We start from the raw sequence: 18,359 nt of genomic DNA on the forward strand, positions 1-18,359 counted from the left end.
ATTGCGGCACGGACTCCTCTATAGAAGTCTATGGGGGAAGCCAGAATTGCGTATGGCTTCGGAGGTGCGTCCGCAAATACGGATAGCAATCCGCAAATACAGAAGTGCTAAGCGACACAAATGGGATTTCCCATCAACCAGGCCTCTTTTTTTGCGGATCCGTATATACGGATGTAATACGGATGCACTACGGACCGTATTTGCGGATACCATTCAGCAGAAATGGGTACGTTGCTGATGATTTGCTGATGACTATAAAGCAATATGGAACCGTATTTACGGTCAGTATTTGCGGATACGGTCGTGTGCATGGGGCCTAAGGCTTCATGCACACGACCGTGCTCGTAAATACGAGCACGGGCGGGCACGGCCGGCCGCGGGCAGCCGGCCGCTTTTGCGAGCCGTGCTGTCATTATAAAGTATAGCAGCACGGCCCGTAAAATAGAAAAATAGAACATGTTCTTTTTTTTTTAACGGCACGGGCACCTTCTCGTGAGAAAACGAGAAGGTACCCGTGGCTAACAAAAGTCTATGAGCCCGTTATTGCGGGTCGTAATTACGACCCGCAATAACGGGTGTTTTTACGGTCGTGTGCATGAGGCCTAAATGTGAGCAGTTAACATAAAACAATTTAACTAGAAAGCCTACTAAGGCTCTGTTCATAATGGAGATATGACAGCTATGACTGATCCCAACTTCGGCCCCATGCACACGACCGTGCTCGCAATCACGGCCCGCGATTGCGGGCACGGCTGGCCACTGACTGACAGCCGCATTTTCGGGCCGTGCTCCCATACAAAGTATGGGAGCACGGCCCGCAAAATGCGAAAGAACGGACATGTTCCATAATTCCCGGAACATTTCTACGGCACGGACACCCTTCCGTAGTGCTACGGAAAGGTGTCAGTGTTCAATGAAAGTGAATGGCTCCGTGATTGCGGTCCGCAAAAACTGAGGTTTTTTACGGTCGTGTGCATGGGGCCTAACTTATGGCCGGGGCTCCGGTATTTTTGATGGCAAGAATTGGGAAACAGATTATGCTGTTCTTCCAGTTTAAATAGCAAAAGGAACTCCCAAGGGAAAAAAAAAAAAGCCAGTGTGAACAGAATTACATGTATTTTGTAACCTTATAATTGGCGTAAGAAATGCATTTCCATGTAACAAATATGAGTGAAAATATTGACAAATGATACAATAATGTGACCCGCAGTTTAGGTTATGAAATAAAATAACCTCAAGTTACAAAAGCGATACGACATCAGGTTAGGAAAAAGGAGAATTCTATTTTCTGCCAAAACAAAAAACAGAAAGATAAATGCATCTGAGCTGCTGGGTATTTGGTCTGACCTGAGTATTAGTTTGCTCTTCACGAAATGTCATCAGTGCATTAGTGCAGTTCTTGGTAATTTCCTGAATAAATGATGCATCACGATCATTTTTTATTTCAAAGCTTCGCTGGAAGAAATAACATAAAAGGAAAGGAGTGGAATTAACATCTCACCTTTGTAGCAACATATTCTGACAAATTTTGGTTATCCACCGCTTGCAAGCAGAAAAAACACTATTCCTGATAAATGTTCCTCCCCACCTACCCTGTGCAGAGGGTGTTAGGGACATGCAGAGAAGACGCGATCTGCAAGTCCTTGTGTACATACCACTGGTAACAGTGGACTAATGGGCTGTTACCATTAAAGGAACAGTGTCACGGAAAAAAAATTTTTAACATCAGTTTGATTTTAGTCTTTTATTAAAAACTTTTATATTTATTTGTGTGTTTGTGTTTTACTTTTTTTTATTTTTACACTTTTTCTTCCCTACGGGGGATGCCATTTTTTACTCCATTTCTGTATGTGTCGATTAACGACACATACAGACATGGAATACGGCAGCTACAGTCCCATAGTGAATGCGAACGGGGCCCGTTCCATCCACTATGGTGTACGCCGTCTGTGTGGAAACGGCGCATGCGCCGCTCCCACACAGTCAAAGTTGAACTGTGCGCCGTCCGGCGCCATTTTTCTGTGGACCGGAAGTCGCGGCCGGACAGTAAGATTACTACTTCCGGCCGCGGCTTCCGGACTTGTGCACATGGAGCAGCGGCAGCAGACGGACCGGAGGGAGCGGCGGCGACTGGAGCAGGTAAGTGATTTATATGTATGTTCGTGTTTCAGTGTGTGTTTACTACTGTATGTAAACCTACTATACTGTGTGTTAGCTCAAAAAATGGCGACACAGTGTAGAAGGTTTGACCGTTCAATCCCCTCGTTTCTCCCGGCACTAGCCAGGATAAAGGAGGGGGGGGATTCTGAGAGCTCACTAGAGCGAGTGAGTTTTTCCCAATTTTGCAGCATAAAGCAATGTGGTTGCTTTACCACATGCAATTCTGCAATTTTGGGAATTGCTCCATCTAGTGACCAGCACTGGGAAATATTATAAATTAGAATCTAATTTATAATATTTCCTGACTCGTGAAAAAAATTAGAACAATGTTTAATCACCTACACACTAACTGTTTAACTAAAAAAAAAAATACATTTTTTGCTAGCAACACATTCCCTTTAAATCACTGTTCTCAATGATCTGTACATGGTGACAGCAGTAACACATAGATAATAAAATGAAGTTGAGAAATAAAAAAGTGCACACCACTCCGGACCTACACGCCCCAATTTTAGACATTCTGCATGAGACAAACGTGTTTAGTATTAGTGTCAGGTGCTCAAGCATTAATAAGTTCCTGTCACACAGAATGTACAATACACCAAACATATACAAATATATGGCATCGTCATGCACAGGAGAATTAGTAGGGTAATTTTTTAGGAAAATATTATTCATTGAACATGCTAAATTAAAATAGACCACGAGAAAATAAGGAAGAGCCTGTTTCGGACCATTTTTCCCTAAATAAGACCTACAAAATGAATTGATATCCGCTCCAATTTTAAATAATAAAAAAGCCCTGTGTGTACCACGAAACAATAAAAAAAAAATGATGTGGTCAACGGAAATATCCCCGGTCATGAATGGGTAAAGATTTTCAGAGAAATAGCTCACTTATAGACTACATGCACACGTTGCGTATTTTGCTGCGGAAAATATGCACCAAAACCGCAGCAATACGCAGGAAATTCGCACTTAAAAACTGCACCTAATCGTGCTTTTTTCTATGTTTTTCGGCGCGTTCTCATACTGTGAATTTTGGTGCAATTTTCCTATCCACCAGGCATATACAATTCGCAAGCGGAAACGCAAGATAAATTGACTTGCTGCAGATTTTAAAATCCGCACCACAGGTCAATTTATGTGCAGAAAAATACTGCAGCGTGTACATGAGATTTCCTGAAATCTCATTTACTAAGCTGGTAATGTATTACGCTGTGGTTTTGCCGCACGTAATACGCATCGTGTGCATTGACCCTTAAGTGACACTAAAACACTAAATGATTTACTTTAACAGGAGATAAACTTTCCAACAATCAGTCTGCAGAATTTTCTGTATGTTTTTGAAACAAATTTTGTAGTAGAAATCTTGCAGGCGTTAATAAACTTGCTTTTGATCGCTCCCATTTTTGGCTGGCAGATGCCGAGGGATGAAGCTTATCAAAGGGGGGGGGCAAAAATAAAGCTGACAGTCATTTTAATAGTATTGGGAAGCCGTTTAATCCTGGTTAGTAGAAGCCCAGCATTAGGCCTCTTTCAGATGAGAATATTTTATATCTATATTCCATCCGTTTTTTGCGTTACGTAATACGGAACTAATGTTAATCAATTAGCCTCTTCACATGGACGTATAACACAATGCGCAGATTTAAAAACACTTAGCATGCACTACTTTCGTCCATACTGCGGTTGGAAAATACCCATTAAAATATATGGACCCTTTTTTTTCAAGGGGGCTGTATTATGTTATTCAATTATCTCCCTAGAAGACAGCCCATCAGTAATACGGATCTGTAATAGTGATGAAATACTAATTATGGAAACGTTACGGACTATTACAAATACGCTTGTCTGAAAGAGGTCTAAGGCTGGATGGACATCTTGGTTCCACAATGATATGGAGCAGGCAGGGCAGTTCACATGTAGAATGAAAATAAACAATTACCAAGTAATCCAAAAAGTCATCATTTGCTTTAAAGTCCTCTAGCTGGTCCTGTATCTACAAAAGATAAGATTTTTTTTAAATTCAAACTTACAACTCATGTTCGAACTTTAATTATCTAAGACAAATAAATCTTTACAAACAAAAGGTCACTAACTGGTTCTAATCTAATAGTATACATGTTAAAATTGACTAGTTTTATGCATGCAAATTCTGTGTGAAATTTTAGCCACTATGTGTCTTCCCTTCCTGTAATCTGCTGTCCACCCCCATCTGCCCCTAGTTAGAGGGCAGAGGAGATGGACTGCAAAAAATAGAGGTGTGTCACAGCACAGTCCATTGCTTTTACAGCCTATAGAGGGGAGGGAGGGTGAGCGAGTGAGAGAGAAGAAACAGGCTGCTGGTAAGAGTTATATGTCACCCCAGTGCTGGATTGCTACCTTGCTCCTCAATGCTGCTTCTGCTTCTATATACACTATATGGACAAAAGTATTGGGATACCTACACATTACACCTACAGGAATTTTTAATGTCATCCCATTCTAAATCCATAGACATTAACCCCTTCACGACTATATACGTTCTAACTGCCGATGCCCCGTGCAGTTAGCACGTGTCTAGACGTCAACAGCCTGGAACAGGTTTAATGCAGTGCTGCTTCAGTGTGAGCAGCTTTGCACTAATCTATGTGTCGGCTCTCTTTACAAGTGCCGATCCTCTTTGACTTAGTTTCATAAAACAAACAGGTGTTTTTTTTTAATGAAAGTAAAGTTACAAGTGCTCACAATGAAGCAGTCGCACTCATCTCCACCCTCCACATGTGGGTCGGCACCTCCCCCTCCTTCTCCCTCAGTCGGCTTCTGCCCAGAGATAATGGAGCCAGTGTGCTTCGTTATCTGGGCAGATAAGGTACTAAAACTTTTGTTTTAACTCTTTAGTCTTCTTTTCTCTCCTGGAGAGTGAAGAACGCTAACTGTTAAAGAGGCTCTGTCACCAGATTATAAGTGCCCTATCTCCTACCTAATCTGATCGGTGCTGTAATGTAGATAACAGCAGTGGTTTTTATTTTGAAAAACTATCATTTTTTAGCAAGTTATAAACAATTTTAGATTTATGCTAATTAGTTTCTTAATGACCAACGGGGCGTGTTTTTACTTTTGACCAACTGGGCGTTGTACAGAGGAGTGTATTGTGCAGTGAAAGAAGCTGGGCTGGAACAATGAGAAGTTTATGACGCTGATTGGTCAGCGTCATACACTTCTCTGTACAACTCTTTACATTTTATGGCACTTTAAAGGGTGTCAATAGAAACTACAATTCCTCCCACAAGAAATAAGCCCTCACACCACTCTATTGACGGAAAAATAAAAAAGTTATGGCTCTTGGAAGGCGGGGAGTGAAAAACTAAAATAAGAAAGCAAAAAATGGATCAGACCTGAAAGGGTTAATTAATTTCTAATGAAAAAAATGTATGACCCCATGTGGGGTATTTCCGTACTCGGGAGAAATTGCTTTACAAAAATTGTATGTTTTTTTCTCCTTTATCCCATGTGAAAATGAGAACATTCAACATTTTAGTGGAAAAAAAAATTGTGATATTGATTTTCGTGGCCTAATTGTAATAAATTCTACAAAAGACCCGTGGGGTCTAAATGCTCACTATACCCGTAGAAAAATTCCTTGAGGGGTGTTTCCAAAATGGGGTAACTTGGGCGGTTTCCTCTGTTTTGGTCCCTCCAGGGCGTTGCAAACGGGACATGGCACCGAAAACCAATCCATCAAAATCCGTGCTCCAAAATCCAAATGGCGCTCCTTCCATTCTGAGCCCTGCTGTGGGTCCAATCAGCAGTTTATTACCACATATGGGATATTGCCGTATTCGGGAGATATTGCTTTACAAATGTTGGGGTGCATTTTCTTCATTATTCCTTGTAAATATTAAAAATGTCTTTGTTTTTTCAGAAAAAAAATAATTTTAATTTTTACAGACTAATTCCAATATATTTAGCGAAAAACCTGTGTGGTCAAAATGCTAACTATACCCCTAGATAAATTCCTTGAGGGGTGTAGTTTCCAAAATGGGGTAACTTTTGGGGTATTTCCACTGTTTTGGCACCACAAGACCTCTTCAAACCTGACAAGGTGCCTAAAATATATTCTAAAAAAAGGAGGCCCAAAATCCACTGGGTGTTCCTTTGCTTCTGTGGCCTGTGTTTCAGTCCATTAGCACACTAGAGCCACATGTGGTGTATTTCTAAAAACTGAAGAATCTGGGCTATAAAATACTGAGTTGCATTTCTCTGGTAAAACCTTCTGTGTTACAAAAAAAAAAATTGTTAGAAATGAATTTCAGCAAAAAAAATTACATTTGTAAATTTCACCTCTACTTTGCTTTAATTCCTGTGAAACGCCTAAAGGGTTAAAACACTTTTTGAATGCTGATTCGAATACCTTGAGGGGTGCAGTTTTCTAAATAGGGTGACTTCTGGGGATTTTCTAATATATAAGGCCCTCAAAGCCACTTCAGAACTGAACTGGTCCCTGAAAAAATGGCCTTTTGAAGTTTTCTTTAAAATATGAGAAATTGCTGCTAAAGTTCTAGGCCTTGTAACATCCTAGAAAAATAAAAGGACGTTCAAAAAATGATGCAAATATAAAGTAGACATATGGGAAATGTTAACTAGTAACTATTTTGCGTGGTATTACTATCTGTTTTACAAGCAGATACGTTTACATTTAGAAAAATGCTAATTTTTTCTAAATTTTGGTGTTTTTCAGAAGTAAATACCGAAATTATCGACCAAATTTTTTCACTAACAAAGTACAACATGTCACGAGAAACCAATCTCAGAATCGCTTGGATAGGTAAAAGCATTCCAATGCTATTACCACATAAAGTAACACGTCAAATTTGAAAAAAATCGGCTGTGTCCTGAAGGCCAAAACAGGCTGGGTCCTGAAGGGGTTAAAGAGCTGCAACATTGTGTGCGTGTGCGTGTGTATACATTATAAAAATCATTATGGCAAAGCGACTGTATACCACAGAAGAGGCATTTCAAATGCTCTATTCTGATACCGACTCTGCCAGTGAGGGGGTATCCATATTTCGCCTTTCAACTTCCTCCAGTGGCGATGAGGAAACTCCTCAAACCTCTGAAATGAGAAGCCATCAAGCCCTGCCTGGCACAAGTGAAGAGGATTGGGCACCCCCATGTAATTTTAACCCTCAAATTCCTGAATTTATTGGTGCCTCAGGAATCAGAGTGGATACAACAGGGCTAAATGAGTTTGAATTTTTCAAACTTTATATAACTGATGATTTTATTAATTCAGTGGTTGTGCAAACTAACCTCTACGCACAACAATTTATTAATGCAAACCCGCAATCCTTTTTTGCCAGACAATGCAGGTGGCATCCCGAAATGTTAAAATTCTGTGGTTTGCTGATGAATATGGGCCTGACAAAGAAGCCAACAATACGATCATACTGGTCAACAGATGTGTTACATCATACACCAATGTATCGTGATGCAATGCCCAGAGGAAGGTTTGAGGCCATTCACACTACAATGACAATACCCAGTGCCCACCCAGAGATGACCAAAACTCTGATCGCCTCTTTAAAATTCGACCAGTCATTACCCATTTTGCAAAAATGTTTAAAGAATTATACACCCCTCAGAAGCACATCTCAATCGATGAGTCCCTTGTTCACTTTAACACCTTCCCGCCCAATCACGTACAGTTACGTGATTAAGACTGGTGGCTTAACGCCTTTTCACGTAACTGTACGTGAAGGAGATAAAGCTGGCTCAGGAGCTGAGCCAGCGACATCACCGCCGGGTGACAGCTGTATGTTACAGCTGTCACCCTGAAGTATCGGCCAGGACTGGAGCTAGCCTCCGATCCGGCCGATTAACCCCTCAGATGCTGCGTTCCATAGAGATCGCAGCATGTGAGGAGTTTATAGCCACCGGCACCCCAGCAACGTGATCGCTGGGTTGCCGCTGGGTTGGCTGCAAAGGCGATCAGAGGGCTAATACTTACCTCCCGGTCCGCCAGTAACAGAATCCTCCTATGCCCCGTCGTCGGCGGGGCCCAGGAGGCTTCCGGTACCATCGGCAAGATGGCGCCGGCTCAGCTTCCGGCTCAGAAGCTGAGCCGGCGTCATCAGCAGTGGGTGTCCGCTGTATATTATAGCGGACACCCCGATCTATCGCCAGGAACCGGAGCTAGCTCCGATTCCTGGCATTAACCCCTTCGATGCAGCGATCCATTGTGATCGCTGCATCCTAGAGGTTTGTAGCAAATCGGCAGCCTTGCCACGCGATGGCAAGGCTGGCGACTGCTACTATGGCAACAGGAGCCCTAACAATGGACTCCTGTCTGCCATTACGTAAGCTGATTAGGCCCCGCCCAGAGGCGGAGCCTGATCGGCTTGCTGTCAGTGAACAACTGACAGTTCCAATACATTGCACTACATAGGTAGTGCAATGTATTAGAACATCAAACAAACAGTTGGACCTCAATATAAATATTGAGTTGCATTTCTCTGGTAAAATCTTCTGTGTTACAGAAAAAATTAATTAAAAATGAATTTCTGCAAAAAAAAAATGAAATTTGAAAATTTCACCTCTACGTTGATTTAATTCCTGTGAAACGTTTAAAGGGTTAAGAAACGTTCTAAATGCTGTTTTGAATACTTTGAGGGGTGAAGATTTTAAAATGGGGTGACTTTTTGGCGGTTTCTAATATATAAGGCCCTAAAAGCCGCTTCACAACTGAACTGGCCCCTGTAAAAATAGCCTTTTGAAATTTTCTTGAAAATGTGAGAAATTGCTGCTAAAGTTCTAAGCCTTGTGACGTCAATGTCAATAAAAGGACGTTCAAAAAACAATGCCAATCTAAAGTACACATGTGGGGGATGTTAATTAGCAACAATTTTGTGTGGTATAACGGCCTGTCTTACAAGCAGATACATTTGCATTTAGAAAAATGCTAATTTTTGCAATTTTTCACAAAATTTTGGTGTTTTTCACTGATAAATATTGAATTTATCGACCAAATTTTTCCACTATCATAAAGTCCAATGTCTCACGAGAAAACAATCACAGAATCGCTTTGATAGGTAAAAGCATTCTGGAGTTATTACCACATAAAGTGAAATATGTCAGATTTGAAAAAATGGGTCTGGTCCTGAAGGCCAAAATGAGCTTGGTCCTGAAGGGGTTAAGGGAAGATTAAAATGTAGGCAGTACCTTCTAAATAAAAGGGCCAGATATGGCATTCAAATTTATAAGCTGTGTGAATCAGAATACGGGTACACACATATCTTCAGAATATATGAGGGGAAGGACACAAAAATAAATCCCCTAGACTGCCCCCCTTATCTAGGTACAAGTGGGAAAATTGTGTGGGACCTCATGCACCCCCTCCTTGAAAAGGGCTACCACTTGTACCTAGATAACTTTTACACAAGTGTCCCGCTTTTTAAAAGTCTTGCCCTGAAGCAAACAGTGGCATGTGGAACAGTCCGTAAGAACCAGCGAGGCCTTCCAAAGACCCTCATAGCTCAGAAATTGAAGCGAGGCGAGAGCAGGGCGATGTTTAATGACGGGGTGCTGGTCCTAAAGTATAAGGACAAAAAAGATGTCCTTATGCTTACAACTATCCACAATGAAGAGAGCACTCTTGTACCCATGCGTGGCAGAGCAGAAGAAACACCAAAGCCCGTATGTATCCAGGCATACAATAAACATATGGGGAGAGTCGATTTATCGGATCAGATGACAAAGCCATATGATGCGATGAGAAAGTCCCGTACAAAAAACTAGTTGTACACCTGATTCAAATGGCGTTGTACAATTCTTATGTGTTGTACAGATATGCTGCTGGCCATCAGAAAAAAGTACATGGAATACAAGGAAAGAATAATAATTAATTAAAAAAATTAATTTTTGCAGACACCGAAGAGGGGGGAGAAAATTCAGCCTCCGGAAGTGATGCCTCCAGAATTGTTAGAGGGCAACATTTCCCTTCTGAGGTGCCTCCCACAGAAAAAAAGACGGCCCCAGAAAAGATGCCGTGTCTGTTATAAAAGAGGAATTCGCAAAGACACAATTTATCAGTGTGACACGTGCCCCTCCAAGCCTGGGCTTTGTATCCAAGATTGTTTCAAAATCTATCAGTCTACTTTAGAATATTAATTTTACAATTACTTTATTGTCTCTGTTACGTTTGCCCTTTTTAGTTTGATTATTTTAATGTAATTTACCCTTTTGACAATTACTTCACTGCCCCATTACAAATTGGAACACACACACACACACACACAAACAAAAAATTATCATTATACCCCTATATGAATACTTTTAAGGGTGCCACAAAGTGACACTTTTGTAAAAATAAAGTATACATTTTTTTCTGTGCCATCCCACTGCATAAATTGCTGGCAAATGCTTGTGCTGCCAAAATTGTCACTATGACGAACACCTTTACAATTGGTCACACAAAAGTGGATTATCTGCAAAAACCCTCAAACAAAACTAAAAATTCTCACTATCCCTCTAGATCAGGGGTCTCAAGCACGCAGGCCGCATGCGGCCCCTGGGGCTGTCATCTGCGGCCCGCGGGACACAGAGCCGCTAGTATCGGCTCTGCTCTGAGACTCTGGAATTCCCTGACATCGCTGTCCACATATGAACAGCGATGTCTGGGGCTTCCTCAGAGCCGGAGTCCCGGGCAGAGCGCTAGTACAGGCTCTGCTCCGGGACTCTGTGGAATTCCCTGACATCGCTGCCCATATATGGACAGTGTGTCAGGGTCTTCCCCAGAGTGGAGTCCCGGGCAGAGCGCTAGTATCGGCTCTGCTCCGGGACTCTGTGGAATTCCCTGACGTCGCTGCCCATATATGGACAGTGTGTCAGGGTCTTCCCGAGAGAGGAGTCCCGGGCAGAGCGCTTTTATCGGTATCTGCTCCGGGACTCTGGGGAAGCCTCTGACATCGCTGTCCATACATCTAAAATGATGTCAGGGGCTTCCCCAGAGCAGGAGTCCCAGTGATGTCAGGAGCACAGCTGGAGTCCCAGGAAGAGCCTACTAGCACTCTGCCCGGGACTCCAGCTCTTGGGTTGCCCCTGACATCTCTGTCCATATATGGACAGTGATGTCAGGAGCAGAGCTGGAATCCCAGGCAGAGTGCCAGAAGCGGCTCTGCTCCGGGACTCCAGCTCTGGGCAAGCCCCTGACATCACTGTGGTAGCATCCGCAGAGGGCACTGCGGCAGCATCCGCAGAGGGCACTGCGGCAGCATCCGCAGAGGGCACTGCGGCAGCATCCGCAGAGGGCACTGCGGCAGAATCTAAAAAGGGGCTGCCCAATCTTGACATGTGTGCTAACTGAGCCGCCGGACTGCATTTAGCGACACTTAAATTGGAAAGCTGAATTGTTGAAATAAGCATGTGGAGAAATATCTCAAATTTTAAACCTAGCGGTATTATTATAGTAATGTAGTATTAATTATTATTATAGTAATATAGTGTTATAGTAGTTCAAATAACTAATTGATTAACAATAATTTTGTATTGTATCAAATTTGAAAGTAATGCGGCCCGTCAACTTCCCATTTTTCTATATGCGGCCCACTTACCCGGCCGAGTTTGAGACCCCTGATCTAGATGAATACATTGTGGGGTGCATTTCTTCATTTTCATTTTACAAAAAATCCTGTCTTTAAGATGACACATTTGTAAAAAAAATGAAATCATTTTCTTTTTACTCTCTTTGTGTTAAATGTACCAATAAAATGTGGGGTCAAAATACTCACTACACCGCTAAATAAATAGTCTAGTGTTCCAAATGGGGTCAAATATGGGGGATTTCTACCATTCTGACAGCTCAAAGCCTCTCCAAATGTACAGTGGGGCCTAAAACATTTTCAAGCAAAATATGAGTCCTGAAAGCCTCCGGGTGCTCCCTTCCTTTTGGGCCCTGCCGTTTGTCCAGGCAATTCATTAGGGCCACAATGGGGTTTTTTTTGAAAACAGGAGAGACAGGGTGATAGATTTTGGGGTGTGTTTCTTCATTCTCATGTTCGCTTTACAAAAAAAATGGTCTTCAAAGTGATACTTTTATGAAAAAAGTGCATTTTTATTTTTTTTCACCTGCTATGCATTAAATTTCGCAAAAAACTGTGAGGTCAAAATACTCACCATACCCTTAGATAAATACCTTAAGGGGTCTAGTTTTCTAAATGGGGTAGTTTATGGGGAGTTTCTATCGTTCTGGCAGCTCAAAGCCTCTCCAAATGTACGGTTCGGGCTAAAACATTTTCAAGCAAAATAGGAGTCCTGAAAGCCTCCGGGTGCTCCCTTCCTTTTGGGCTCTGCCGTTTGTCCAGGCAATTCATTAGGGCCACAATGGGGGTATTTTTGAAAACAGGAGAAACAGGGTGATAGATTTTGGTGTGTGTTTCTTCATTCTCATGTTCGCTCTATACAGAAATCGGTCTTTAAAATGACACATTTGTGAAAAAAAATGTAATTATATTTTTTTTATGAATTCTTACAAAAAAACTGTGGGGTCAAAATACTTACAACACCCCTTAATAACTACCTTAAGGGGTGTAGTTTTAAAAATGGGGTCATTTGTGGGGGTTTCCATCATTCTGACACCTATGAGCCTCTGAAAACCTGGCTTGGTGCAGGAAAACAAAATGTACTTCAAAAGTTATAAAATTATTATTAAATTTGGAAGTCTTCTAAATTGCACAATTTTTTTTAATTTTGTTTTAAAGTGCTGCCAAAATCGAGTAAACAGATGGAAATATATATTTAATAAGTATGTATGTACAAATGTGACATATTGCAGTTTAAAATAGGGAAAAATGTTAATTTTGACTACATTTCTTACATTTTTCTATTTTTTTAATTAATTTACGCAAATCGTATCAGTCTACTTTTACCACTAAAATAAAGTACAACATGTGACGAAAAAACAATGTCAGAATTACTTGGATATTCAAAACTTTCGCGGAGTTATTCTCTGATAAAGTCAGACATGCCAGATTTGACAAATCTGGCTTGGTCATTAAGGTCCAAACAAGCTTGGTCACTAAGGGGTTAAAGGACTTTTAAAGTGAGTCTGTCACGTTTTTCTACACTATAGTTATAAGATGCTTATGTTATCATGATAACACTCTGGACACGAGGCACACTAATAAGAATACAGTGCACAATTATCTGATGCCCAAATACGTGTTTGGGTGCAATTCAGTGGTTGCAGTAGAGACCACTAAAGCACAGTACTATGAGCATCATATTTATTAACAGGGCCTGTCTATTGACAGATTCCCTTTAAAGTCAGGGAACTGTAATAAAAAGTAACATACTAATGAAGTATTACTTACCTCAGTCTTTACAATAATATTTTCTAGGTCACTGTAAAGAAGTAGTAATAAGTTAGAAAAATAACAGAGCAATGGACCTGATCAGTGAAGAACTGCTAAATTTTCTGCAGGGGATATGTATTATTCACATTTTCTGCAGAGGATATATATTATTACATATTGCCCAGAGAAAGCAATGAGCAGTCATATCATACAATGTTGATGTGAGTCCACCAGGCAAGGGGTGTTCTTTATTCTCTACTTAAAATGTATACAATGTACAATAACAATAGATGGATAAAAAAAAACAGAAAGAACAAGCCGGCGTCTGCAGATTATATTTATATGCAACTACCATAAAAACCAAATTTAGCATGTAAATGGGGTAACGCATATACACTATAAATCGCATATGATGGACTCAAGGCTCAGCACCCAGCTGATAATAACCCTATATAACTATAATTCTCAATGAGACTATTAAAGTAACAACCTGATAAATATCATATATAAACCCATACCCATGATTTGTTTTTTATGTAGTTACTTATTAATATGGACATGTGGACTTGATGGACATGTGTCTTTTTTCAGCCGTACTAACTATGTAACTATGTAATATAATCTCCTGACGCTGGCTTGTTTTTTTTTTTGGTATTGATCAATGTATTGTTATTGTATTTTGTATACTTTTTAAGTGGAAAATAAATAAAATTATGTTTCTTTATGGGAAAAAGCTTGTAGATTTTCTTTATAGGCGATATATATTTGACTGCGAGTCTAAGGTCCTAGATTACATTTATGTGGCATACACTTTTTGGTTTAATAAAGGGGTGTTCTTTGCAGCGGCTTTACTCTCTCTCTAGCTCTAATAGGGGATTTTTTGCACATGGAAAATTTGTATAAAATAATAGCTACATAGGTGTACACAGCCTTTTACTATTTCACACAATATTCTCTGGTTTCCAATAAATTGGTTCTTCCCATAATAGGTATTCTCAAAATTCTTCAGCACCACTAAAGTTTAACGGCATGAATACTTTTATAGTTTTCCTGTTTCACTTCATCTTTCATATCCATTATAACATTCATAATATAATATACACACGCTATATTATGTGTGTAAGTAGTTGTTTTTTTTAACTAGTCCTTACATGTTATATTATTGCCTCATTGTAAATAACGGAGCTGATGAAAGAGCTTCTGAAATACATATAACATATTTCGGAAACTAACACGGGTCAATGAAAATTAAACACCATTATATTTTTGGGTTCCAGTCCAATGCAATTTATACAATTCATATAATACCTATAGCAAAGGGACCTTATGTAAATATTGCATACCTTATGTGCTCTGAGGAAATTTGCTGTGATTCCCCTGTTAAGGCAAAAACAAACATCAATTCTAAGTAAAAAAACAACACGTTATTATTAAAATATGAAGTTCTTCTCCGAACACTACTGTAAAGAAAAACAAGCTGTAAGAAAAGCATTTTGCATTCAGCTGTTTTTTTTATTGTCATAGGGCTTTGTCAAATTAGTTAACAACAGCAATGCAAGCTAGATTAGGAGATGTACCTTTGTTGTCAAAGATACAGCTTTTAGCAAAAAAAGTTTCTGATTCTTGTATGAAGATTTTGACGATAGGTACACACATTGATATGGTAAAAAAAAAAAGTTGTGTAGTTTTCATCTGTTTAGTAGTGCCAATACAAGGATAAATAATACTTGCTAGTTTGTAAGATCCACAAAACTCACTGAATGGGATATTTAGCAGGTAATACCATAGAGAAAAATATCCATACCTTTCAGTTGAACAAGTTCTTCAGGATTGACCTAAAAATATATTCAAACAATGTTTTTAGTTTTTTTTTTCAGGATTTCAATAGATATTAAAATATCTAAAGTAATATAACAGTACATAAAGTGCTAATGAAACTAAAACAATGGTAGATAATTACAACTTCAAATCCAACTGGGCATGCTACAACATAATAGAGTCTAAATGTTCATTACTTTAAAAAGGTCTATAGATATACATAATTAAAGGAGTTTTCCCATAATCATTATTTATCACCTATCCATAGGATAGGTAATAAAAATCTCATCAGTGGGTGTCTGACTGCTGGGACTCCCACCGATCATGAGATCGGGCTTACCTAGTCGTTCCTGGGAGCCCCATAGGAATTGAGTTGTAGTGAACATGCTCGACAATCGTTGCATTCGTTTCTACGAAGCTGCCGAGCGCTATCTTCGGCCGCTCCGTTGGCCGAGTATGCACACTACCGCTCCATCCCTATGAGGCTCCTATGAACTGGGAGCCTGTTCTCATGATCAGCGGGGGTCAGATATTTATCACTTATTCTGTGGATAGGTGATAAATATTGATAATGGGAAAACCCTTTAAATCTAATGCAGAAATGGTTAAAACTAAAGAGGGTAGTTTTCCTATAAATAAAGGATAAAATTGCACACCACTTCTTTATGTGCAGCTAGAGGTAAAGATGGCGAATAAAATTAGATCCTAGTGGAATCCATGTATTTTGGGATTGGATGGGAAGACAGGCGTAACAAGAACTGCCTGGCAGTCACTCATCTCCCCACTCCCTATTCAAATAAGAAGAGTTGAACCTGCATGGTATTGGAGAATTAACCCCTTAATGACGAGGCCATTTTGCACGTTAAAGAGGTTCTGTCACCACATTATAAGTGCCCTATCTCCTACATAAGGAGATGGGTGCTGTAATGTAGGTGACAGTAATGCTTTTTATTTTAAAAAACGATCTATTTTCACAATGTTAGGAGCGATTTTGGTTTATGCTAATGAGCTTTCTTAATGCCCAAGTGGGTGTGTTTTTACTTTCGACCAAGTGGGCGTTGTACATAGGAGTGCATGACGCTGACCAATCGGCATCATGCACGCCTCTCCATTCATTTACACTGCACTAGCGATATAGTTATATCACTATGTGCAGCTACATACACAAGCCCTAACATTACTAGTGTCCTGATAATGAATACACATGACCATCCAGCCTGGACGTCATGTGTACTCAGAATCCTGACACTTCTGACTCTTTTTTGTGAGATTCCGGCAAGTGAAACCAAATCTCGCGAGATTACAGAGCTAAATGAGATTTCGTTTCACTTGCCGAAATCTCACAAAAAAGAGTCAGAAGTGTCAGGATTCTGAATACACATGACGTCCAGGCTGGATGGTCATGTGTATTCATTATCAGGACACTGTAGTAATGTTAGGGCTTGTGTATGTAGCTGCACATAGTGATATAACTATATCGCTAGTGCAGTGTAAATGAATGGAGAGGAGTGCATGATGCCGATTGGTCAGCATCATACACTCCTCTGTACAACGCCCACTTGGTCGAAAGTAAAAATACGCCCACTTGGGCATTAAGAAAGCTCATTAGCATAAACTAAAATCGCTCCTAACGTTGTGAAAATAGATCGTTTTTTTAAATAAAAAGCATTACTGTCACCTACATTATAGCGCCGATCTCCTTATATAGGAGATAGGGCACTTATAATCCAGTCCTGATGTACTATTACGTCATCGCGTTAAAGGGAAGGTGTCATGATTTTTTTTTGTAATTATATTGCTTTTTATATAATGTAAACAAAAATTGTATTTATTTATGTTGTCACTTTCAACTTTTTAATGTATTCATACTTTTACTTCTCTATACTGGCTGCCATTTTTTTTTCATCTCTGTATGTGTCGATTAACGACACATACTAAGATGCTATATGGCACATACAATCCCATAGAGAATGCGAACGGGAGCCGTTCCATTCTCAGGAGCGTGCGGCGTATGTGTGGGAACTGCGCGTGCACAGTTCCCACACAGACCAGAATGAAGCTTGTTCGTAGAGCGAAATCCGGTGCCATTTTCATGCGGAACGGAAGCTTCTGCCGGACAGTAAGATGATGACTTCTGGCCGCGGCTTCCGGCCATATGTTCAACGAAGCGAAGGCGCCGCGCAAGGAAGAGGAGCGTAGGCGGCAAGAACTTGTGTTTGTGTGTCTGTATGTAGCAGAGCTGAGTGTGTGTCTGTATGTAGCAGTGCTGAGTGTGTGTCTGTATGTAGCAGTGCTGAGTGTGTGTCTGTATGTAGCAGTGCTGAGTGTGTGTCTGTATGTAGCAATGCTGAGTGTGTGTGTGTGTATGTAGCAGAGCTGAGTGTGTCTGTAGCAGAGATGTGTCTGTATGTAGCAGAGCTGAGTGTCTGTATGTAGCAGAGCTGAGTGTGTGTCTGTATGTAGCTGAGCTGAGTATGTTTCCGTGTGTAGCAGTGCTGAGTGTGTGCGTAGCAGAACTGAGTGTGTCTGTATGTAGCAGTGCAGTGTGTGTGCTCGCGCAGCATAGCTGTGTATGCACGGGCGCCGCTGCTCCTTCATAGCCGTTTATCAGCTGTTTTGAAGAATCAGCGGAGAGCACCCCCCCCCCACACACACGTACACAAATCCCCCAAACATGCAAAATCATGCGTTTTTCAAAAACGGCACGTAAAAAGATGCCCGCCAAAAAGAAGTGCATATCACTTCTCGAGACATTTTTCATTGACTCTATAGAAAAACAGCTCCAAAAACGGCCGTAAAAAATACTGCCAAAAACGCGAGTTTGATTAAAAAATGGCTGAAAATCAGGAGCTGTTTTCCCTTTGTTTAGTAAGCGTGTGAACATACCCTTAGCCTTTTGGTGTGTCCTATAGCGTCTGCCAGCTGCATTTGTACAATCACACCCAAAATGGCAGCTGGATACTGCTTAGCAATTTGAAGACATCTTTTCCTGGCTTGTAGGAGGGTGGGGTAAAATTCCCTCCCACATTTACGTCAGCTGTGAGTCAG

At 40.6% G+C, this 18,359-nt stretch overlaps 1 protein-coding gene across 2 annotated transcripts in view; it reads right to left on the reverse strand.

Annotated features, from left to right (window-relative positions):
• LOC142651754 (uncharacterized) overlaps positions 1–18,359 on the reverse strand; it is a 54,502-nt gene that overhangs the window by 3,139 nt on the left and 33,004 nt on the right. For both annotated transcript variants that reach the window (XM_075826807.1, XM_075826808.1), the window contains 5 exons: positions 15,298–15,328; positions 14,837–14,870; positions 13,512–13,542; positions 4,109–4,162; positions 1,348–1,455 (listed from right to left, as the gene is read on the reverse strand). In XM_075826807.1, the coding sequence (XP_075682922.1) occupies positions 1,348–1,455; positions 4,109–4,162; positions 13,512–13,542; positions 14,837–14,870; positions 15,298–15,328 (258 nt within the window). The remainder of the gene's footprint in view (positions 1–1,347; positions 1,456–4,108; positions 4,163–13,511; positions 13,543–14,836; positions 14,871–15,297; positions 15,329–18,359) is intronic.

This window comes from Rhinoderma darwinii, chromosome 5 (genome assembly GCF_050947455.1).
Source record: "Rhinoderma darwinii isolate aRhiDar2 chromosome 5, aRhiDar2.hap1, whole genome shotgun sequence".
Lineage (NCBI taxonomy): Eukaryota > Metazoa > Chordata > Amphibia > Anura > Rhinodermatidae > Rhinoderma > Rhinoderma darwinii.